Genomic DNA, 25,663 nt, shown 5'->3' with positions numbered 1-25,663 from the left:
TACCAGTTATCACTCTGATTCCAGAGTCCCCATCTTCATCCCTTCCACCTCTCAAACTCAGTGTCCAGAACACAGCCAGGCTTCTACCACTTCTATACCCGCTATGACGCCACAGGAGGCATGTGTGAGTCAGGCCATTCCAAAAGTGGGTAGGCCATTCTCTCAGGATGCAGAGGGATTTTCATCAGGTGAGCTGCAGGAAACCACACCTTGTTTTTTGTCATTCATTGTGAAATGGGAAGAGGGATCTAAGACTCCCTATTAAATATCTAGAGAGAGCCTCCAACATAGAACAGAGTACTAAATACATAAAAATGAGGAACAGCAAATGAACACAGGAAAACCTCATCAGGTCCCCTGAAATTCTCCAGGAGAAAAAGCCAAAAGCCCAAATCCAGAAACAAAAATAAAGCATTCTAAAAGAAGAAATCAAAAATGAGAAAAAAATGTCATAGCACTAAAAGTAAGACAATAAACTTTAAATGACTGAGCGATAAGAGAATCCCGGTGGAGAACTAAAACAGAGATAAACCCAGAGACAAATGCTGAGAAAACCAGGAACCACCCAAGAAGCCCAAGGTTTGACTCATGCAATTTCCAGAAGAACAAAACTGCAAATCCAACTTAAAAATGTAACAACAGAAACCAACTCACTATTGTAAGGAAACCTGCAACTGGAGGGCTGAGTTTGCCAATGAAACCTAGATCAGTGAAGGAAAATAGGATGGGAGGTGTCTGCTGGGACAAAGCGTCAGGAAGCCAAGGAAGCAGAGAAGTTTCTAGAGGCTTTCTAAGGAAAAGGGAATCCATCTCTATTCAAATGCAAACCAGGCCATGTTGGTGGCTCGGGCCTCCATGCTACCTGGGAAGCTGAAGCAGAAATGATGCCAGGAGCTCTAGGACTTCTGAGGCACAAGAAAGAGCCATGGGAGGGAGGGATGGAAGTGAAGCTGCTGCAGACCACTTGCCCAGCATGTGCAAAGCCTGGCATCCAACTCACAGATGTGTGTGTGTGTGTGTGTGTGTGTGTGTGTGTGCCCACGAGGGGGGGGTGGGGGGGAGGAGGAGGAAGAGAAAGAGCAGAAATGCTTCCAGTTTGAAAGAAAACTTGAGACACAGAATTCTAAATCAAGCCAACCCAGCAATCATCAAGGCTGAGCTAAAGATATTTTCTGCACACACACACACACACACCACACACACACACACCACACACACAGACACACACACACAGACACACACACAGACACACACACACACAGACACACACACACACACACACACACACACACACACACACACACACACACACGTGGTTCCTTTGTGCTCTCTCAAAGCCAGAGAGCGCGTGCTCCTGTTGCAGAGTAGAGTACCAAGAATGAGTCCAGGAAAAAACAAAGAGAAATAAAAATGTTTGACAAACAAGCACAGGGAAGTAATCTCAGGGGTCCAGTAAGACACACACACACCACATCCGCATAGGAGAAAACAAAAGAGGAAGACACCGATGTCCTCAGCGGAGAGCAGGTCTGGGAAACCACTAGTGGACCATCAGACAAGATCAGAGCAGGGGTCTCAAGCTCCACCCCTCAAAGGGTCACTTACAAGTGGGAGCTGGAGTGTGGGGATAACAGAGAAATTGCGATGTCTGACACACCAGCCAGAGTCACTCTTGAGCAGAAGAAATTTTCTAGATATGCTGGAGAGTTTAAAAGATCAACAGAAATATTAAGAGCAGCAGCCATGCAAACTTGTCTAAGAAGTAACGGGCTGCGGGAAAGTCCCGTGTGGTACCTGTCCTGAATGTATGAGGACCCGAGTTCAATCCCCATAACATGCATAAAAACTGGCCAGGTGAGGCATAGGATGGTGGCCTGCACTTAGAATTTCAGCCCTGGGGAGGCAAAGCTGGAGTCCCCTGGCCACCAAGACACACTATGTGGTGAGATCCCACATTACATCATCACGTAGCTGTGAGCTACAGGCCTGGGAGAGGGAAGAGGGAAGGCTCCAGGGAAATGACAGCCAAGGTTATCCTCTGTTCTCCACATACACATGTGTGCATACACGCACACACACACACACACACACACACACACACACACACACAGACAGAGTGAAGGAAGAGGAGGAGGAGGAGGAGGGAGAAGAGGAAGAGGAGGAGGAGAAGGGAGGAAGAGGAGGAGGAATATGACATCTACTAAGCTCCACCAAAAACGATTTAATGAAAAAGTGTGATATGAACATTCACAGTGGAAACAGAGCAGGAAAAATTTATGTGGAAAAAAAAAACAACAAAAAACTCAAAACAAACCAGTACTTAAGCAATTCTCCAGAAGAAGTGGGACCCCTCCCCAACTCTCTCCAACCCCCACTTTCTCCTGGGCCTCCCTTCTAGTGCCAAGTGAAGATGTGGCTGAGTCTTAAGGCATCCCAGGAATGATAGTTAGGATAGTGTAAGATAGCTGAGCATATGGAGCTGAGAGAAGCAGGGCTGGGACATGAAACACAGCAAACAGTGAGCACAGTCGGCCTCTGGGGCCACTGAAGTTACAGAGGTCTAAGGTGTGTGTGTGTCTGCACATGTGTGCTTGTGTGTATGTGCATATGTGTAGTTGAACGTACACTGTATGTGAGTCCGTATGGGTCTTTGTGGGTGTGCATGTGTACGTGTGTGTGTGTGTGTATACATGTGTATGTGTGTTTGCCTTGTCTGTGTATGTCCATGTGTGTATGTGTATATATGTCACTTTGTTCCTTTATCTCTGTATGTGTATGTGTGTGTGTATAAACAACTATCCGCATACATACATATATATATACACATATACACATACACACACACACACACACACACATATATATATGATGGGATTTGATTTTTATGTGCATTTATTCTCCAATAACATAGGTTCTGTCTCAGCAGTTTTGTCTTTGATCTAAGTCAAGTTGACAACATTTGCAGTTCTGATTCTAAGACTTAGAAAGCACACAGAGAAGTAAATAAAATGCCTTCAAGTTTTAGCAAATTCTCTGAAGAACAGAAACTGAAACAGAAGCTGCTTGATGCTGGAGCGGGAGGACTGCTGTGAGGTCAAGGTAGGTTCCAGGCCAGTCCGCCTCAACTTCCGTCCCCCAAACTTACTCCTAACTCACCTCCTGAAAGACTTTAGTACTCAGATATTTTACAGGAATAAAGTATAAAACAAGCAATTAAGCCCAAATGAAGTCTTAATGGTTGTGTTTTTCTGAAGTAAAGTTGTATTTACTGGGAAAAAAAAATCTCCAAAGACAATATAGACATTCCTTGGCCCAATCTTTGGAGTTGCATACAGAGCGAGGAAGAGAGGGCACTATTTAAATTCTGCATGGTGTGCCTCTGCACCAGTATTTGGACACAAACAAGGCTGCTTTCTGCTCTAGTGCAGGTTTTTGTTTTCAAGCACTGACAGACAGCCCTCTGAACTAGGCAAGGGACATCCCATTAATTCATGAGGTCAAATCCTAAATCCTATCTGCCGTGTTCTCACCAGTTTAATACATCAGGGCCACCGACATGTATTGATAATTCAATTCTAATGTATGCTGGGTTTTACATATTGTAATTTAGATTAAAGGAAGCACTTCTCCAGATTCATAATTACCTTGATTGCTAAACATGACCTTAAATTAACTTCAAACAACCTTGAAGGCTGATTTATGAAGTATTTAGATATTCTACAACATACATTTTAGGAAAACTTGGTTTATTAATATATCACACATAAACATTCTAAATAAAATATTTTCCTTCTGCAAAAAGAAAAAGAAACTCATAAATGTCACTGGTCAAATGTGTGCCTCAAAGTTCATATGCTGACAGTTTGGTTCCCAGTGCAACAGTGTTGGGAGATGAGGCAATAGAACTGATTCAGGTCAAGGGCTCCACCCCTGTGAATACACTAACGTTGCTATGGGGGACTAGTTGGTTACCACAGGACTGGGTTCCTTAGTAACTGCGGCCCCTTCTCTGCTACAGTTTGTCTTCCTTCCCTTTCCCCTCCCTTTGGATTATCACGTGTGATACAGCATCTTGGAATTTGTCAGATTTTTGGATTTCCCAGACTCCAGAATGTAAATCAATAAATTCATGATATTGTCAGGTGTGTCGGTACACACATGAGTCCCAGCACTCCAGCGGCTGGGGCAAGAGGATCTCTGTGAGTTCAAGGCCAACCTGTTCTCAGAATGAGTTCCAAGCTACCCATGGCTACATAGTAAGACCCTTTCTCACACAGTATATATATATATATATATATAATATATGTACATATATATGTATTGTGTGTATATATATATATATAATCTCCCTGTTCTTTATGAATACCCAGTTGTGGGCATTCTGCTTTAACAACAGAAAAATACATGAGTGTAAGAGACAAGCCCCAGATCAGGTAGACAGAAACACCTTGGCTGAGGAGGTGACCGTGAAGCCTGATAGCAGAGAAGAGGCTAATGAGCTGTGACAGAGCCTTGAAACAGGATCCTTGAGTCCCTGTCTCGGTGGTCTTTGGGGAGCTAATGGCTGCATGGTGGTGACTCAGCCAGTGAGGGATAGGTGCATACACAACTCCCAACATCCTCTGTGCCCTGCCAATGCCAACACCGGCACTGCAGCCCCGGAAGTCCAACTCCACCCACCCTCGGTGTTCCAAACACCCTCCTTAAAGGCAGTGTCACGCAAGGCAGCATCAGAACACCTCCACCCTAGCCCACAGACCCACAAGGCATGCGGGCGGGCAGGAGTTCACATCGCTTTACCTGGACACTAAGCCACTTCTGGGTCAAAAGGGCAAACACAAAGAGGAAATGAAATATGACGAAACTGGGTCACTCGACAACTCATAATGTAGCCCAGCCTGGTAAAGGAGACCTGAAGCAGAAAACAAAGTTTGCATCTGCGGGGGGGGGGGGGGGGGTGTCTGTGGGGGCGGGGACTTCTGTGAGAATGGGAGGGGGAGCCTTGGTGGGGCGGGACTCCTGTGGGGGTGGGGACTTCCGTGGAGGAGGAGGGCCTCTGTGGGGGTGGGACTTCTGTGGGGTGGGGACCTCCGTGTGGATGGGGACTTCTGGAGGGGAGGGAGGCCTCTGTGGGGGTAGGAAGTCCCTGTAGAGGTGGGGATCCCTGTGGGAATTAAGCCCCTTTGTGTGCTAGGAAAATCTCTTACTTCCTTCTTTAAAAGCTTCATAGGAAAAGCTATGGGAGACAGCTGGTGTTTCCAGTGGAGGAGTGAGCTGACTTAGCCTTCAACCATAGAGCTTCTTAGGGGGGGGGGTGCGTGACTGAACGGGAAGTCCTGCAAAAGTGAGGGGAATGAATCTGAGGTGTTCCTAGCAGTGTTCCCCTGATGCACTGCACAACGTCACCCTGGCCTCAGTCCTGAGCACATGCCACCCGGTGTTGGCAAGAGCTTCCAGAAATGTCTCAGTGTGAACCCCAGATTATCCTATGTCACTATATCCGTGTTTTACTGTGGAGAGTTTCCTACTAGAAACTTAGCGATGTACAAAGACTTCTCATGTTAGCCAACCACCATTCTTCAGCACGTTCGTATCTACTTAGTATGTTTGGGGTTGTGTCACGTTAGAACATTTAATCCTTTTTAAGTTGAAGTTTAAATTGGGGACTTGAGTTTCATTTTAAAAATAATAATGATTTTGGGCTAGGGATTAGGACAACTTTCCTAACAACCTTTAAAATTGCCCTAAACATACTTCTGTCATTTTGTTATGAGAAGTGATGTTCTCAGCCTCAACTCTAATAAAATAAAAATACTGTCAGCTCGGATAAACCCTGAGGACATTCCATATCTGGAGTCACAGTCAGGAGTGGCCGTGAGCGGCCTGCACTCAGTATATTTCCAGGTGGGCACTGTATGCTCATCTCACAAACATATTTCCAAATAAACTCAGATCGACAAGACCAAGAATCACGTGGCAGAATCCCCAAATACCTTCAGGCTCCCAGCATCCCAGTGTCATGGTCCATAGATATAGCATGGACTTGGTTTTTATATCTTTTATGATACAAAAAAGAATCACTACTAATCTAACACAAAAGCCACCCAAATACTGTACATGTAGTACTGTTCCATTGAGTGGAAAAAAATTAATCCTTAAGGACAATGAGGTGGGACACCCAGAATATGATTCGAAATCTAATCAGAGAAAATTATAAAATATAAATAAAGCTAAGAAAAGTGCCATGACCCCATATGTCCGAATCATTTGTACTGTGATGAAATCCTTCCCACACCAGAGGCCTTCTGCAGACTCCTCAGCCTGCTGTCTCTTCCTTGTCCTACCCGACACCATCTCCTCCTTCAGGGAGTGGTCAGATGCCCTGAGCTGCCTCCCACTCCCACCGTGAGCACACCTGACTCTACGGTGTTCTCCATCCCCAAGGAAATGGTACCTTCTAACTGAGCCCCTTCCAGTCCACTCCTCATAGGTGAACAACACTCTTGCTCTCTCTTGCTCCGTTCTCTACAAACTGCACTCTGCTTCAGAGCACCCATTCGGACATCCAGAATTTTGCAGAATAACCAGAGAGTGCTAGGGGGGACACAGAAAGCTCACAGAGATGCAGGTCATGCTGCATCTGACTAAGCATTGACTCAAGAGGCTTGGCTGCCTTGGGATGCTAAGCAAAGAAAGACATCGACTTTGCAGCATGCCAGCCACAAACTTACTGAAAGACGAGGACACCTGTGGCATCTGCTGAGGTTCACTTTCTGATTTGGGAATGGCACCTTCTTGCTGTGTCCCCACATGGTGGGAGAAGAGAAAGAGCTCCATGAAGCCTCTCTTGTAGGGGCTCTATTCCCATCCACCATAGCTCTTCCTTCAGTGACCCCATGGCCCTCCACAGTCCCTGAGAATCATGTGTAATTTGGAGGACAGAAGCATTCAGAGATAGTGGGGGGAAAGGATTTCTAAGGCTACTAGAACTCCCCCAGTGACCAAGTCAGGAATAGTCTGAGAATAAATCACACAGGGACCCAGAAATATAGAGCCACTGTAGCAAGGAGGAGATAAATGATAGAGAATCGTAAACCCTACACACACACACACACACACACACACACACACACACACACACACACACCACCCTCTTCAAGTCTGTGCTCCTTAGATCTCTGTGGAAACTGATGCTGAACAAACCAGGGATGCTAATCAAAGGGGGTCTCACTCTCACTGCTGGCCTGTTAGCTTCTCAGGAGAAATGTAAAACTGGAACTGACCCCAAGACACTTCTTTTAGTCACCCCACTTGGTGACACTGACTTCCTCAGCACCTTCCCTGTGACATCATTCCCAACAAATGCTCCCCAGAACTTTCACACACTCCTAAACCTGCAAGAGCCAAACTGCAACAAGCCCAGCTATGCACTTCCACTCGGCCCAAACCTCCAGCATGAGTCCTTGGATCTGACCCAGAGCCACCTATGTAAGGAACTGCCTAGGAAGTCACAGGCCCACAAGACTCAAATCCCCAGACTGGACAGCACCCGTAACGGGGTGCACCCCCAATGACCCTCAAGTTGATAACTGACATTCCCAGCCACTTGGGGTCATCTAACCCCACTTCGCACCACCAAATGAATCAACCCTCTCAGATTTTAAACCCTCTGTTTTAGCTGAATCCATTTCGTCTTTCCCACCTACACTGAAAGCACCTTCATCCAGCCTTCCCCTCCCCCATCAAGCATTCTCCAGCCTATCCTAGCTGGTCCCCATTCCCCTGGCTCTTGCTCGCCTAATTCACATGGAGAGTGAGTAGACAGCTGGTGAGCAGAATCTGGTAGGAGTGCAGCATCAAGTTCTAAGCTACAGGCACACTTTCTCTCCCTAAAGAAAAGGAAGAACGTGCTAGGCCTGACGGCACGAGGCTTTACTTCCAGCTAGTTAAGAGGTAAGGTAGGAGGGTCACAAGTTCAAGGCTAGGCTGGGCAACTAATTGAGATCGTGTCTCAATTTTTTTTTAAAAGGTCTGGATATATCTTTCAGCATTAGAGCACTTGGCTAGCCTGTGTGTGTGCTACAGCAGCTAGGCTCTGTCCCTAGTGCTGTGACGTAAGGAATGGGTGAGGATAGTCCAATAACAACCTCTTCATAAACTGACGTCCCACACATCCTCCCTCCAGCCAGCACATAAAGCTACCCCCGCCCCCATTTCTGTCTCTTTCCCTATATGAAGACATTCAAGACCGCTGCTGTGTTCTGTTTCCATATACCAACTCAGAAGTCAAAAAATAATAGCAGGTCAACTGCACCTTTTTCGTACTGATCAGCCTGTGTCCCTCGCCTTCAATCCCAATACTCTCTTCTCTTGGTCTATTTCGTTACTCTAACTGAATAGCCACGGATAGAAGAATTTTTGAAGACTAAGATATTACTCGGCTGTGCTTCTGGTGGCAGGGAAGCCCAAGAACATGACGCCATCACCAGGTGAGGGCCTCTTGCTGCAGTGTAATATGAGAGCAAGCACACCAGCTCTTGGGCTGCCTTCCCTTGGGGGGGGGGGGGTCGTGCACTATGACGTCACCTAACCCTAATTGCCACCTCAAGTTTCTACTTACAAATCCCATTAAGATGAATTTGAGGATTACATTTCCAGCATGTAGAATTTTTAGGGGACACTCTAAAAGCCTGGAATCTTTTTATCCACCGGCTAAAAACTCCTACAGCTTCTTTTCTGGCTCCTGTGTGACAGCTTAACATTTACAGCATAACCCATCTCACACATAGTCACTCACTTGCTTCCCTCCTCGTTCCCCCCCCCGGGGGGGGGCGGCTCAGACCATGTGTCATCATCCCATTCCCAGCAGCAAGGATAACGACACACCTCATTTACTTGTACTCATTTGGATCAATTGCGCAGCCTGAGAACATTGCACAGAACAAGGTAAGAAGACAGACAAGCTGAGGTAAAGTGATTAGTTAAATCCGTGCAAAAATCACCGAAACTGACTTAAGAGGCGGCTCTGAGCGAGGTTCGTGGCTGCCACAGCGCAGAGGCAGTCTGATTGGTTTAAAAATAAATAAATAAGCACCGAGCTGCTGAGTTCAGCCCTGCTTTTGCTGGTACCGAGCCTCCGAGGCGGCCTCACAAAGACCTACTGTGTCCATCAGGAAGCCACTGCTCAAGAAACACTTGCTGAAGGCTTGCTATCTAAAGGGCTAGAGCTGTTTGTAATGGACTGAGTCCTCGCTATTTTGAAGGCATCTTTCAAAGCAGCTCTCCCATACTAGGGCTAGAGGAAGACCGTCCACCTTATGTAGAACCACACATCTTCTACACATCTGCCTTTCGGATCCTCTACTGCTTCCTGTATACCATATCATCCTTCCAACTCCCCCAGTCACATCCCTGGGGGGTCCATGCAGCCCCCCTACCTCCCCCCCACCCCCCAGTCTGCAAGCACCTAGAGCTCATGCCTTCTTCATTCCTGGTTTACCTATGGCAAAAGCTCCTGGCATTAACCTCACTTGTAAAATCGGACTCCTTCTTTTAAACCTATGAAACACACTACACAAAGCCTGCACTGGCGTTGCCAGACTACACAGATCTGCAGTTTGCCCTAAGCTATGAAGTCCTGGAGACTATGACATGCAACTCAGAACCAGGATGGGCTGTTTGGTTCAACTTGGTGAACCAGCAGTGCCTTCCCCAGGAGAAGGAACCCTCTCAGGGGCAAGTGTAGCCCTTGAACTTCTGCTCCATCCCTGGACCCTGCATCAGACTGAACATACGCTCAGATGTGTCTTCTGGTAACCCAGGTCAAAGAGAAATATAATTCTTTCTTTTTATTGTTGTGGTAAAACACCACAATCAAGGCAGCTCATGGAAGCATTTATTTGGGCATATGTGCCAAGGGTTAGAGTCTCTCACAGTGGAGTGAAGGGGTGGCTGCAGTGGGAAACTGAGGGCTCACATCTTGAACCATAAACCAGAAGCAGAGAGGGCACAGTTGGAATAGCCCCAGGGACATGCCTTATCCTACAAGTCACACCTTCCAAGTATCGCTCAAACAGCACCATCAACTGGGACCAACTATTCAAATGTCCGAGACTATGGGGAACATTTCTTATTCAAGCCAGCACAAAGGATGAACAAGGACATTTTTTTTGTTTTTTGTTTTTTGTTTTTGTTTTTTGTTTTTTTCGAGACAGGGTTTCTCTGTGTAGCCCTGGCTGTCCTGGAGCTCACTCTGTAGACCAGGCTGGCCTCGAACTCAGACATCCGCCTGCCTCTGCCTCCCAAGTGCTGGGATTAAAGGTGTGCGCCACCACTGCCTGGAAAAACAAGGAATTTTGACTCGATGCATTAGTAAGGTAAAAAAATAATTCTAATGGATGCAAAAACAACCACCGACCTTCCAACAACAGTGTCTTTATTCTGTCCTGGAATCACTAACTGTCATTATGTAATATTAGAAAATATGATCTGAGTTTTCTTGCAGTATTCTTTTAAGCAATGGATGCTGAATTTATGAAAACGGATATGCTTCATGACTCATTCGTATACCTATCGTCAAGAACTGTGCATCTAACAGGATGGCCATTAACCACACGGGACGCTTCACATTTAAACTAAAAATAAATAAAAATTCATTTATCAAGGACACGAGGAGATGGCTCAATAGGTAAAGTGCTGGTGATGCAAACATGAGGACCCGAGTTCAATCCCAGCACCCACAGAAAAAGCCAGGCATAGTGGTGGTTGCTCATCACCCCAGTTCTAGAGGACAGGGACAGGCAAAGCAGCTCCTAGGAACTCAACAGCAGCCAGTCTAACTAAAATGGCAAGCTCCAGGTTCAGTGTGACACCCTGTCTCAAAAACTAAGAGTACCAGAGGAAGGCACCCAGTGTTGACTTCTGACGTCCACATATAACCTCACAGGTGACTGTGAGTCCACGTTCTGGCCCCACCATTGAGGGTGTGGGACATGCCATGGGGGGACGAACCAAGGGGAACTTGGCTGTACTTATCCCAGGCAGCCACCATCGGAGTTAGGCTTTAGGGAAGCACTGAGACACTGCTCAGGGGGTGGGAAAACTTAGTCTGAGATGGGAGGGGCAGGGGGACAAAGGTGGGCTTCCCTGACTCCCAGACCTCCAGTCACCGCTGGGGTGTCACACAGAGGAATCAGGAATGAAAGATCAAGGGTGATGGACCCATGACAAGGCCAGGGCCATTGGAGGACCACAGGCTGAGGACAGTGATTAGCCAGGGGAATGGGAACTCCAGCTTAGCTCATCAGCGTAAGTAGTGAAAGCAGTGATGGTTGTCTGGAAGCACAGAAAGGCCTTCTATCGGAGACTTAGGCTGCCGGTCTGTAGGCAAAGGTCTTCTCCATGGTCCTCCACAGCAGTTCTCAACAAAAGAGACAGTCCACGTTTGCCCATAACATTTTTCATCATAGAAAAATGGATGTGTACCAACTTCTCAGGATGGACCAGAGATTAAATCCCTTTTGCAGGGAAGAATATCCGGGAAGGAAAGCTTATTGGCTAAACCTGAGGGCCTCTGAGTACCTCATTAGCATGGAGAACTCTGTCTGGGCCTACAGTGACAGATGTGGAGAGTGTGGCACATGCTCCCAGCCAGGAATCCAGTAGGGAGCAGGGAGGTTCCAACCATCTCAGGTGTGTACCTGAGTTCTGGGGTCTCAGACCCGCTCTACCTTAACAAGCTTCCTGGATGGTCCATTGTCCCACAGCCCCTCCTTCCCTTTTTATAAAAGAGAGGTGTCATTGGAGTGACTGTCTCTAATGTTATTTTGTAGTGAAACTTTTAGGTAGGGTGGAAGCATCAAAATAAAACACAACATAAGCCAGAGGGGTAATACAACATAAGGGTCCACTGTACTACAGGTGACTGCATAACAGAGAGAGAGAGAGAGAGAGAGAGAGAGAGAGAGAGGCACACATGCATATGCCATACACATAAGAAAAGCACTGAGTCACTCCAGTCCAATGGTTCTCAACCTTCCTAACACTGGGACCCTTTAATTTCAGTTCCTCATGTTGTGGTGACCCCCAACCATAAAATTATCTCCTTGCTACTTTGTAGCTGTAATTTGCTACTATTATGAATAGTAATGTTAATACCTGTATTTTCCAATCGTCTTAGGCAACCCCTATGAAAGGGTTGTCCGACGCAAAGGGGTTGCAAAACAGCTTTCCTATGCATATTTCAGGGGTCCCTGAGAACCTGCTGCTCGCTGCAATGGGCAGGGCAAGTGTAGACCAATTTCCCTCATGGCAAATTCTCCTACTGAACAGTGCGTAGGCGGTCATTCTTGGTAGTTAAGTTCCTTTTTGTGTAGGATGGGGATGATACGCATGTTAATAAGATGTAAATGAGGTGCTAGAAATGAAAATATCTTATAATAATTATAATTGCCAAACTTTGACAGGTCACCAAAGTCGTCTGGGACTGGGATGCTGGTGGCTACAGTGCAGCCACTGGTGACTGCAGATATCACCAAGGGGCTCACCAAGGTGCAGCCAGTAGCCCCAGCTAAGGATGCGCACAAGCTGGAGTCAGCCAGCAATAGAAATGGTATCTTATAGAGAAGAGGACTCACAACTCCAGAAAGTGCTCAGACCCGATGCTACGCAAACCTGAATGTGTACCCAGTAACCTGAAGAGCCGGAGAAGCCCAGGGAGCTCCAGCCCGCCTCCAGGAATGCTGGGTAGGGAGGCCTGGGGCGTAGCTGTCCAGCAGGAAACGCTGCTGCTAGCGCGCATGCTCATGCTGCAAGCTAGGAAACCATCAGAGCAGGGGGGGAGGGCATGCTTGACACCAAGTGGGAGGTTGGAATGTGCCACTTTCTGAACCAACGCCACAGAAGGCACTCCAAGGACACTCAGTGGGACCCATCAGCATTCCAGAATGTACCCAAGGTGCTTCAAAAGTCCAAGGGCCCAAGGTCCCCTGCGAGCTGTGTCCCTGTGTAGCCGTCTCAAGAATAGCCATTGACTGCATTTTTAATGGTTCCACAGATAGAAGGAAATACCTTCACATGGTGCGAGACATGAAGAACAATTCCTCTACATAGACTTTCACCAATAGTGAGTTGGTCACCAATAGTGAGTTGAAAGCTTGATCGGAGCCGCTTTTTAAGATGCAGAGACACGTGACTCAAAAGAGGGGCTGTGTTAATAGTTATAATATTTCAGAATCACGGCCGGGATGGGGACTTGTAAGAAGAGCATTTTGCTCCACTCCTTCGTCATGCAAGGCCACTGCATGAGTCTATAAGAAAGTCCAGGTTACCACTTACCACTTCCCTCCCAGACTCGTTCCTGCGCTTTCCGATAACTTTAATAGTCCTAAATAATAAGGGGCAAGCATGAAAATTCTTCATAGGAATATCACCTTGCAAGTGGTGAAGCCAATATGTGACGCACTCCTCCAAAATAGCATAGCACTCAGCAGTAAAAATAATAATAGTAAATAAGTAAATAAATAAATAAATATGAACCATGCACCAGATGCCTTCAATCTCCACACTCAGAAGGCCCAGGTAGATGGATCTTTGTGAGTCTGAGGTCAGCCTGGTCTACAGAGCTCGTTCCAGGTCAGCCAGGGCTACACACAAAAAATATTCTGTCTCAAATAAAAACAAAACAAAACACCAAATAACTGATGCACACAGCAGGAATGAAGTTTAAAACTTGATGCAAACTCAGTAACATCAGGCACAAAAGACAGCATGCCATATGCTATCGTCACGTGGAACTTTAGGAAAGGAGACTGATGTCATATTAAAATAGATCAGAACCTGAATGAGGACCGACAGGAAACAGACCTAAATGCCTCGTGGTGGTTTGAATGAGAATGGGCCCCTTAGGTTCATATAAACATTTGGGCCATAGTTGATGGAACTATTTAGGAAGAATTAGGAGGTGTGGCCTTGTTGGGGCGTGGCCTTGCTAGAGGTGTGGCCTTGTTGAAGGAGGTACAGTCTTAGGAGTGGGATTTGAGGTTTCAGAGCCTAAGTCAGTTTCACCAAGCTCTCTCTGCCTTGTTTGCTTGTTGACCAGATATAAGCTCTCAGCTACTGCTCCAGCACCATGCCTGCCTGCCTGCCTGCCTGCCTGCCTGCCCTTCCTGCTTGCCTGCCTGCCTGCTTGCCTGCCTGCCTGCCTGCCTGCCTGCCCTTCCTGCTTGCCTGCCTGCCTGCTGCCACGCTCCCCTCCGTGATGGTCATGGATTCTAGCCCTCTGGAACAGAAAGCCCCCAAATAAATGCTTTCTTTTATGAGTTGCCTTGGTCATGGTGTTATTGTCACAGCAAAAGAGAAGTAACTAAGACACAAGGTGAGAGAATATTTTAAGTCTTGATTGCCATTGTGATCACATATATATGAACACACATATACGGAAATACACACATGTACATATTCTTATATACATACAATATCTTCTTTTTAGTGTAAATTAAAAAACTGATTCTTTAAAACTGCCGGGTGTGGTGGCACATGCCTTTAATCCCAGGACTCGGGAGGCAGAGGCAGGCAGATTTCTGAGTTCGAGGCCAGCCTGGTCTACAAAGTAAGTTCCAGGACAGCCAGGACTACACAGAGAAACCCTGTTTCAGGGGAAAAAAAAAGTATTCAGCTGAAAATACGGCCCTTGCAAAGGACCTAAGTTGGATTCCCAGCACACACTTAAGGTGACACACAATCTCCTGTAACTCTAGCTCCATAGGATCCAGTAACCTGACCTTCACAGGCACATGTAGTCACATGCACAAAAAGAAGCCTTACACACACACACACACACACACACACACACACACACGTGCGCGCACACACACATACACGCACACAATTAGAAATTAAAACATTAATCTTTTAAAAAGTAAACCGTCACTTCTGTTTTACCAGGTTTACTTCAAGCTGAGTTTAAAACTGTAAAACACTAGCTGCCCTTGTGAGAAGGCTCAGTGCCAGGCATGGGGAAGATTTCTAAAATGCTTATCCTTTTCTGCTTTTTTAATCTTTGAAATTATGAAGTTATTTTAGTTATTTTTTAAAATTAAGGAAAGGGATATTGGAAATGTGTTCCTTGTACGTTAAATGAGTAAGATCGTGTATTCTGACGCCTGGTATAGTCAGTCCCAGGACTACTGAACTGTGAGCCAGTTTGTTACCATTGTGGAAACCTTGTTTCTAAAGACTGGAATTCTATGCAGCCTACATTTAATCTTACTTCAGCATGAAATGATTAAACATCTATTTTTGGCACTTCTTCACGTGCTAGCATTTTTCTTATGTATATCATATATAAGAACATATATGCATGTTTGATTAAAGAACACTATGGTTGCAGTCTTATCTCCTGAGCGTGCGTCATTAAAATCAGTCTTCTTTACTTCCACACACATCTTTCAACTTTAAATTAAGTCAGTCTGCAACACTGCAAGACTGTCACTCTGTGCTTCTTTTATCCCAAACTACATTTGTAAAATTCAACTGCAATGACCCATTGTTTATCTTCACTGCTGTGCAGCTGTCTGTGGTGGTTTGAATAGGTTTTACCCCCACTGACTCATGTGTTTGAAAGCTTGGCCTGCTGAAAGTGGCACTATTAGGAGGTGTGGCCTTGTTGGAGGAGGTGTGGCCTTGTTGGAGGAGGTGTGGTCTTGTTGGAGGAGGTGTGGTCTTGTTGGAGGAGGTGTGGCCTTGTTGGAGGAGGTGTGTCACTGTGTAAGCAGGCTTTCAGAGTGCCTAGTGTTCAAGATCTGCCCAATGCAGAAGAGAGCCTCCTCCTGGAAACCTTCAGATCAAGATGTAGAACTCTTGCAGTATCATGTCTCCCTTCAAGCTTCCATGCGTCCCACCATAATGATAATGGACTGAACCTCTGAAACTGTAAGCCAGCCCCAATTAAATCTTTGTAAGAGTTGTCATGGTCATGGTGTCTCTTCACAGCAATGAATTGTCTATGGTAGGAATAAGTGACCACCAATTTATTTATCCATTTTAATATTTATGCACATTTCACGGGACATCTTTTAATAGTCCTTAAAGAAAAATTAAGTTCAAACATAAAAAATGGCATTTCTGACAAGCACTGTGCCCCAAATATATCCCCACAGCACCTTGTCAACCTCATTGGCGTTTTACTCCCTAGGTGTTTTTCTCTACCAGACTAACTTATACATGAAATACTGAGTATGTCTTTAAAGGTGTCTTTCTTTACTGGGTATATTCCTTACAGTTAGACAATTAACCCAGCCCAAGATCTATTAAAACCACTTCTGCTCTAAGACCCTAAGTCTCTCCCATCCACAATGACGCTGCCCCAGCCAGACCATCGCAAAGTGAATTATCCTTCCTCAAAATGTCCATCCAAACATTTGCTGAATATATACTAGAGATAATCCAACCTGCTGGCACCTGTTTCAATCCCCGCTTTCCAATGCACAGAACTACTGTTGTAGATCATGGGCCAAGTATTCAGTGTCAAAATTCCTGAGTCAAATTCAAAATCCTGAAAGCCATTATTAGCACCAGGTATTACATTTATACAAACTGTATATTTACAAAATTAACTTCCACAACACTGGAACAGCAGCAATGATCAATGAAGCGCCCATTGCTTATGCTAAAATCGGGGTTTTCTGTTTGTTTGTTTGTTTGTTTGTTCTTGAGTTAGGGTCGAATTCTACAGCCCATTATGTTTTTAATATATTGACTTATTCATATTTTTTTCATAGAAAACAAAAGCATTAGCATTCCCAGGACCCAGAAAATTAAAGGACCAACTGAGGCCATCTCTAACCAGGAATGATGGCTCACACCTGGGCTCAGCGCTTAGGCAGCTGAGGCTGGAGGATGATCTTGACTTTGAGACCAGTTGGGTAACAGAGTAATAACCTGTTTTTATGGTGGCTCATGTCTTTAATCCCAGCACTCAGGAGACAAAGGCAGGTGGATCTCTAGGAGTTGGAGGCCAGCCTGTTCTACAAAGCAAATTCCTGGACAGACAGGGCTACACAGTAAAATACTGTTGGGGGGCTGGGGGCTGGGGAGAAAGAAGGAATGAAAACAAAGATAGGCTCATTTGAGAAGATATAAACTAGCTTTTTTTTTTAAGTTTTAGGCTTTAAGCAGCATATTTTAAGTTCAGAGAAACAAATAAGGAAGATCTCAAAACCAGTCATTCATCAATTAAAAAAAGTCCTAAAGTCCAGTGGATTATAGCACAAAAGCAGCAATTGCTTCAGGATTCTGAGAGCAGGATGGTTCTCTGTCAGAGCAAATGCATGCGTGGAATTCAGCTACTGCAAACAGGAAAAAGAAAACAAGTAAGATCCTAACCAGGTTCAATCTGTGGCCACTGTTTTGTCTTCCCATCAGAGTGATAACTAAGACGGGCAGGAGAGAATATTAAATATACTTTTTAATTATTTATACAAAAAATGGTTCCAACAATGGTTCTGAAAGAATACGTCATAAGGAGGCTAGAGAGGTGGCTCAGTCAGGAATGTGCCTGTCACGTCAGCAATCAGATCTCTAGCACCACATACAAGCCAGGCATGGCAGTGTGTGTCTATAACTCCAACATGAAGGGCTAGAGACAGGCAGATCCCCGAGGCTCAGTGACCAATCAACCCAGCCACGTATATGAGCTCCAGGGTTAGTGAGAAAGCTTGTTGGAAAAAAACTAACGAGAGCAATTAAAGAGGCCCTCTGACCTCTACTATATGCACACACACAGATGTAGAACAGAACATAATCTCTCTCTCTATCTCTCTCTCTCTCTCTCTCTCTCTCACACACACACATATCACAAGAAAAATGTTTGCAACTCTTTACATTAATTATGCAAAATCCATCATATACAAAGAGCTCCAGTAAATCAATAAGAAGATCCACGTCTAAAGGGAAGAAACAACCAGAGTTGTTGTAACAGATACATAGGCACTGCAGAGAAAAGATAATCACAGTGTCCTGGAACACAAGAAAAGCATTCAGTCTTAGACAAATGCAAATTTAAAACCATCCCGGAGTACCCTTTCCCCTTACTAGATTTACAAGAGAAAAACGATTTTCAGAAGCTTCTTGGCAAAAGCATAGAGGAGCAAGCTGTCACACCCACTGCCGGGGAGCAAAGAATCTGGTAGAATCCCAACAACAGTATGGCGGCCATACCCACAATACAGTGACAGCCATGAAAATGCAAGGGCACATGCCCTCTGACCCAACTGTTTTTCTTGTGGGACTCACCCTTTAAACGGTTCCATAATATGTACAAAATGATACACACTACAAGACTCAGCTATCGCACTCAAAATGTGCATGCTCTGAACTACAGCTGAGCCTCCTTGGGGAGGTTCAACACTCTTGGAAAGGAATTCTATGCGTTGAAAACAACAAGGAGTACTCAGCAAGGCGTCCACCCATCCTTAGTGTGCCAGCTCACAGTCTGCACAACACACAGAACTTCTGCTGAAACAGGCACCATCCAAAAAAAAAAAAAAAAAGAAAACAACAACAACTCAGAGAGCTAGCTGCCCCTGTGGCCTCTGGGAGGAAGCTGAGAAGCCGAGATGGGCGTGGGAAAGAGATTTTCAAAGGGAGAAGATTTTCAAAGTGTTTACATTTTTGTACCTTCAAGCTTCAGAACTGTGGTGTTTTTAAGTAAATAAAACTTTAAAACCTAAAACAGGCTGCTTATTAGTAAATCATTGAGACCCAGCCCTAAGACTTGGTGTCCTGCCCAGCCTAGCTCACTATGATATAACCTCTTCATTTAATGGCTACGGTAACTTTACAACAGGATAGAGACCTGGGTTAAACTCCAGAAACAGCAAGACTGAGAGACCCAAAGCTAATTAACATCCACAGACAGCAACAAGACACAGCTCGTTTTCAGAGTAAACCAAGACCAGCGGGGAGCTGAAGAAAATCCTTCACGTTGCTCAAGTTATTAATCTTGAAGAAAAAAATAACAGGCTACGTCTCTTTTTATGCATTTATTTATTTCCCAACTTTGGGGTTAAGAAACCTACGTCCTGTAAATAGGTACTTGTTAGGGAAACTGCTTATTCGGAACTTCGAGGGCCCTGTTTGTTATGAAGGCACTTAGCAAACAAAGGTTTTTTTTCCCCCTTGATGAACTAGTACCAGACGATACGGCTCATGGTTCCGTGATGGAGCCAGACGCTGCCTGATGCTTACCTAGGCAGAACACTTTCTGGTGAGGCAAACCTGTTGATTGGGGGCTACTCAAAGAAAATCCCTCCCCTATTCCCTCTGGAGTTTCTCTGAAATTACTACCCACCCACCCCCCACCTCCACCTCCACCCCACCCCCACAGCTGTGCAGTCTTGGGGCGGGGCGCTGTACCTAATCCACCTGTTTGTTTACCTCCTGCTTTCTCATCTGGGATCTAAGACAGTAAACCCTACCCTCCAGGGGAAAGAAAAACAAATCATTCACTGCCCATCTCTGGTGGCCCACGAAGGCAGCAGCATATAGAATGTACCTAAGGTGGCCCAGATATGCCTCCGCGGGTGCAAAAAATTAATTCAAGCCCTCGGGCCTCTGAACCCCCCATACTTGAAAGTACAGGTCAAGACCTGAGAGTTAACAATACCAGGGCCGAAGTTTTCAAGAGCTCTGGACCATCCCTAGATACAGGAGCTCACGTGGGTCAGCTGACCATCATCACCTCCCCTTGGAGACTGGACACCCGCAGCAAGGGTGACAGCCACTCACAGGGAAGTGCGTCTAGAGGAAAGTTGAAATGGGTGACTACCTGTTTCAGACAGGTGACCAAGCAAGTGGGACCAGGCTTCACTTCCACCGCAGAGGCCCCCGCAACCCCCCCAGCCAGGCCACATCCGGCCATGGGCGCCCCAAGGTGACCTGCCCTCTGGGGCGCCCCCACCCAGCCCGAGCGCTCACCAGAACAGCAGGTTGGCACCCAGGAAGGTGAGCAGGCTGCGCAGCGGCCTCTTCCAGCTCAGGAGCTCGTCTGCGCGCCAGCCCAGCCACAGCACGGGTTCCCCGAGCAGCCAGGTCAGGGCGGCGGCCACCCTCCCGGCGGCCTCCTCCACCTGCGGCCCCGCGCCCTCTGGCCCTGCTTCCTCTCCGGGAACTCCAGGCCGCGGCGGCTGCTCCTCGGTAGCCGGGCATCCTTGTGTGGCGTGCTCCTCGGGCGCCGGGCTCGCCATCTTCAGCGGTGTTTTGCTGGCGGGGACGGGGATGGGGACGGGGACAGGGAGGGAGGCGGGCGGGCGGGTGGGCGGGCACGCGCGCGCGCGCGCCTGGCGGTGAGCGTCGGGAGAGCAGCGGAGACAACGGGGGACCGGTCGGGGCGCAGGGTGCGCACCGCGGGGTGCTGGCGGCTGGGTGCCTTGTGACGTCAGGCCTGGCCGCGCCGGGAAAGAGGGTGCGGTCAAGTTCGTGTAGGGGCGGGGCCGCCCTGGGTCTGGCTGCACATCCTGGGCTCGGATCCGTGGGTGCTAGCTGGGCGGCGTCCCTGGAGAGCCTGGGACCAACGAAAATACTTCCTCTTTCCTTCCAGTTGAGGGGGCCAGGTAGAGGACTCGCCCCCAAGGGAAGTCTGGGCTTTGGATTTTAAAAGGGGGAAGGTGGTGCATTCTCACTTTCTCCAGCCAGAGCAGACAAGTCGTCCATCCTTTAGTATTGAAGAAAATAGCTGGGTGCCCCTGGCCATGTATTTTAGCACTTAGGACTCAGCCCTTGTCCAGGTCCCTTGCAGGAACACCCTGCCTAACTGTGTCAGATAGAAACGCTGACTTGGGAAAGGAAGAAAAGCACACTTGGAGTCAAGGAAGAACCGGTTTGGCCCTCTGATTTCAAGAGTGAGGACCCGCCAGACCACAGGGCACACGCTGGTGAAAGTCGCTTCCAGTTAAGTGAGTTGTTCTTTGCAGAATGTCATTGAGCTGATCAGGAAGCAGAGAAGGCAGAGGGTGGCCTGTGGCCTGCCTCTGCTAGTGTGCCAAGTTTTAGAGGTGTTTCAGTAGATCCGATGTGCCTGTCACAGGGCGGCCTCAGAGGTCGAAGAATACCGGAGCTCCCCATGTGGTTCTCCTGGTTGTGGGAAAAACTAAAGGACTGCTGTGCATGTCCAGTCTCTGTTCGTTTCTCTAGAATGAAATCCCCTCCTGCAATCATGAGAGTCGATGCATCAGGGGTACCTGGTATCCTCTGGGCATACTCTGTATCCAGCCTGCATTCACGGGATGAATTTGGTGCGTTCTCAAAGCAAAGAGAGACCACCGCCCCTGGGTTAAAGTTTGTAATGCTAATCTAGAGGGCCTCTGTGTCTATGAATGTAAACATTTATTTACACATTACAGGCTAGACGTGGACAGTTATCTAAATGAATGTTGTATTTGAAGGAATCACAAGTCTAGGGTTCACACAAAAGTTGGTTGACCACCCACTGTGTGCCTGGTACACTGCTGGGTCCTGTGGATGTGACTTCTACCTGCAAGAGACTCACAGTCCAAAAGGTATCACTTACAATTGATAAACGCTGTGATGGAAATCCTCAGTGCCAAGAGATTTCTCCTTTAAACTGCATCCAAAAATCAGGTTTCAGAAGGGTTTGGGATGTAGCTCTTGACTTGTTAAAGCTCAGAGACTCACGGTGGGCGTGGCCAGAGGGAGCAGGGCTCTCTGTTGGGAGTTCTGCTTGGGAAAAGGTCACATGAGTTGCAGGTATAGATCAGTCATTGTTTTCTTCAAGGACATTGTTACTCTGCAATGACAACTTGCCATCCGGGTGACAGCTCCATGCAGAGAGGTTCTGGAAGCAAGGAAAAGGCAGTATGGGAACAATTCAGTCATCCTTCCCACCCAAAGAACTTTGTCCAATGTGGGACCTTCTTGGCCTTGGTGGAGGAGCTTGGGGTGGATAAAGATGCTTTTTGATGTGATTTGGGCTTTGTTTAGTACTTGACAGGGACATGAGCTGAGGACGCAGGGCGGTGGGATTGTAGAACTGGTGTCCCTGTGGTCCAAACCCAGGACTGATAAACTTTCAGGAACAAGTTTACAAGATTCTTCGAGTTCCTCCTCCCCCTGAATTCTAATTATCTGTTGTCTGGATCTGTGGATGCAGTAAAAGCTGCTGGCAAGGGAGTCACCAAAAAGCTACCCTCTGGCTGCTATGGGTGATTTCCATCTTCATTGTCTCCCTTTAATGATGAATCTTTCCAGAATAGCTCTGATTTCTGAAGGGTTTTCTTCTCCGTCCCCCGCCCCCCACCAAAATACTATAGAGAAAAGGCTGCTCAGACAAAGGCTGGATTAATCCCTCTATCCCTATGTCCTCCTTTACTTCTGACCTCTAATAATTACTGAAAACTTGTGGAATGCAAGGAGACACTGGTGGAGACACATAAATTGGTATTACTGAGTAGTTACTTTGTGATGCCCACGTAATTTATTCAGCCCTGAGCACAGAAAACTAATGTTGGATGGAAGCTGTAAAGTAATTCTTGTTCCCTGCTTGCAGCAACTTGGATGTGGCGCATGGCTTTAATCTCAGCACTTGGGAGGCAGAAGCAGAAACTGAAGCAGGCAGATTTCCATGAGTTCAAGCCCAACCTGGTCTACATAGCAAGCTCTAATCTAGCCAAAGCTATACAGTGAGACCCTGACTCAAATAATTAAAAACAAGTCTTGTGGGTTTTTTTTTTTAAATTTAAGACTCTTGTTTGATTTTGACAATTTTGGGGGGGAATAGAGTCATGAATACTAATGAGCTACATAATTAGACAATATATATCAGAAAAGGACAAAGAAGCCAGAAAGCTGCCCCCTCCCAAATATGAAAGAGAGGGAAACAATTGTAGCTACTGGATGGGTAAAAAAAAAAGAACAATTCAGGCTTTGCAGACGCCACTGTCGCTTTTCGCCGCTTGCTGCAGCCATGGTCAACCCCACTGTGTTCTTCGACATCATAGCCGATGACAAACCCTTGGACCGCGTCTCCTTCAAGCTGTTTTGCAGACAAAGTTCCAAAGACAGCAGAAAACTTTCGAGCTCTGAGCACTGGAGAGAAAGGATTTGGCTATAAGGGTTCCTCCTTTCACAGAATTATTCCAGGATTCATGTGCCAGGGTGGTGACTTTACATGTCATAATGGCACTGGCGGCAGGTCCATCTACGGAGAGAAATTTGAGGATGAGAACTTCATCCTGAAGCATACAGGTCCTGGCATCTTGTCCATGGCAAATGCTGGACCAACACAAACGGTTCCCAGTTTTTTATCTGCACTGCCAAGACTGAATGGCTGGATGGCAAGCATGTGGTCTTTGGGAAGGTGAAAGAAGGCATCAACATTGTGGAAGCCATGGAGCGTTTTGGGTCCAGGAATGGCAAGACCAGCAAGAAGATCACCATTTCCGACTGTGGACAACTCTAATTTCTTTTGACTTGCGGGCGTTTTACCCATCAAACCGTTCCTTCTGTAGCTCAGGAGAGCGTCCCTACCCCATCTGCTCGCAATGTCCTGTAATCTCTGCTCTCACTGAAGTTCTTTGGGTTCCATATTTTCCTCATTCCCCTTCAAGTCTAGCTGGATTGCAAAATTAAGTTTATGATTATGAATAAAAACTAAATAAGAAAAAAAAAAGAACAATTCAGAAACCAACAGGTCTTGAAAAGGCTAGCATTAAGCACATAGGGACTCATGTTTTTCTCTTTTAAAAGTAGGTAGAAATTTTGTTACAGAAGACAAAGGGAATAAGTAACTTCCCATGTAGAGAGAGAGTCTCATTAGGCAGAATCAAGTTGAGTCACAGGAGAGCCAGAAACACACCAGCAAGACCTTGCACACATGCTCGAGTGTGTGTGTGTGTGTGTGTTTCCACTTTCCCTTTTGGATTCTTGCAGTGATTCCACAGTTCTCAAGAAAAGGAGTCGTTGAACGTGTTGTATGGATCATCGTTGCTGTAGATAGACCTTTTGTAGATTAACATTTTCCAATCATTTCTATCCTTAGCTTACCCAGCTTTCTACTCCTTATTCCTAACTCTCTGGACATTTTTAGTCACTGACCTAATAGCTGACTCTAAGCACGGATCAATAAGAACATCATGTAGCAGTAACAGCGGAAAAGGAGATTCGACCCCACCTCACAGCCTTTTCTGACCCTATTTCCTGGTCTAGTGCCAGAAACATAAAAGTAATTTGCTTCCTGCGTCCAGCTGATTGTCTGTGGTGCTTGTAAAAACAAGACGATCTAAGTCAGAAATATCTGTTTGACCAGCTTTCTCCTAAGGGATGTGTTTACCACAAACAAACAACCTCCCGTGAAGGGCTGGTCTTTCAGACACATGTTGGGGTAACCAGTTTGAGTATCACTACCTTTCACCAAAGAGAGATCATATTTTTCTTCTCTGTCTAAGAAGAGGTCATATCTGCAAATCATATGCACATAGCAACACAAAGGCTTTCTTGGGACCACTGCACATGCGTGCAATGACTTTGTGCAAATTAGGAAAGGCATCCCTAGTTCTTAGCCGATGAAGCCCCACAGCAGGGAACACAGCTTAGAAAACAGAGCACAGGCTGAGCTTCACCTCGGTTAGCTCCTTCTGTAGATGTCCTTGTCCAGTGACAAAACTGGCCAGCTTCCTGTCAGCAGTCATTTGCTCTGTGATACCAACTCCTTCATGACTCTTGAGAAACTAGAATCTTCTGCCCAAGGTATTCAAGGTAGCCGTCCTTTCTTTGGGCTTCATCTTTTGCACCAATGTCAAAATTATTTAATTCCTAGGTGTCTGGTTTGAAGAATCTTTGTGCCTGATGCCTTATCCTCTGCTCTTAATACTTTTGTTAGCACCTGGAAGGGAGAGGGGCAGATGCAAGCTACAGCTGGGTCTTGCTGGGTCCCCCAACCCTTCTGCCCTCACTGAACACTAAAAGCCATACTTTTATGCGCCCAACTTTGATGGTGCCCCCATTAATCACTGTCTACTGCTCCAAGTCACTTGTCAGCTAACAAGACCACTGTCCTGTCTTCCAAAAAGGATTTATTTTCAAGATTTTATTTTTAAAGTATGTATTCGGTATGGTGTGTGTGTGTGTGTGTGTGTGTGTGTAAGTACTGATAGTAACCAAAAGAGGGCATCCTCTGGAGCTGCAGTTACAGATGGTCGTGAGCCAACTAACATGATACCAGGAACTGAACTCAGATCCTCTGCAAGAGCAGTGCTGGCTCATGACCACTGAGCCATTGCTCCAACTCCACAATGGATTTTTCTCTGAAGACTTCAAAATGGTTAATTAAAAAGAAGTGGAGATAATGAGATGCCTCTGCCAAGTTCGATGCATGCTAAAACACTGATAACCTTTTAGATTGGTGGGATCTATGTGGCAGAAGAGCTACCCTCTAAGGACATGTGTGCTTTTAAAACCATACATGCGCACACAGACACACACATACACTATAATGATAAAAGAATTAAATAATTAAAACTAATAAGGACTGAGGCCATACTGTCAGGCCATCATCTGCTGATGTAACACAATACCCGAAGTCTGGGCAGTGTATAAAGAACATTGATTTGTCTCATAGTTCTTGAATCAGGGAACCCAAGAGCATCTGCCA

General features: G+C 46.3%; 1 protein-coding gene and 1 pseudogene across 1 annotated transcript in view; one reads left to right on the top strand and one right to left on the bottom strand.

Annotated features, from left to right (window-relative positions):
- Retreg1 (reticulophagy regulator 1) overlaps nucleotides 1-20,289 on the bottom strand; it is a 130,399-nt gene extending 110,110 nt beyond the window's left edge. Inside the window, exon 1 of the mRNA NM_001034851.2 lies at nucleotides 19,975-20,289. Within this exon, the coding sequence (NP_001030023.1) occupies nucleotides 19,975-20,243 (269 nt within the window). The 5' untranslated portion in view covers nucleotides 20,244-20,289. The remainder of the gene's footprint in view (nucleotides 1-19,974) is intronic.
- On the top strand, nucleotides 22,936-23,675 carry Gm4824 (predicted gene 4824; annotated as a pseudogene).

This window comes from Mus musculus, chromosome 15, assembly GCF_000001635.26.
Source record: "Mus musculus strain C57BL/6J chromosome 15, GRCm38.p6 C57BL/6J".
NCBI classification, from domain to species: Eukaryota; Metazoa; Chordata; class Mammalia; order Rodentia; family Muridae; genus Mus; species Mus musculus.
This window is presented reverse-complemented; position numbering and strand designations above follow the sequence as displayed.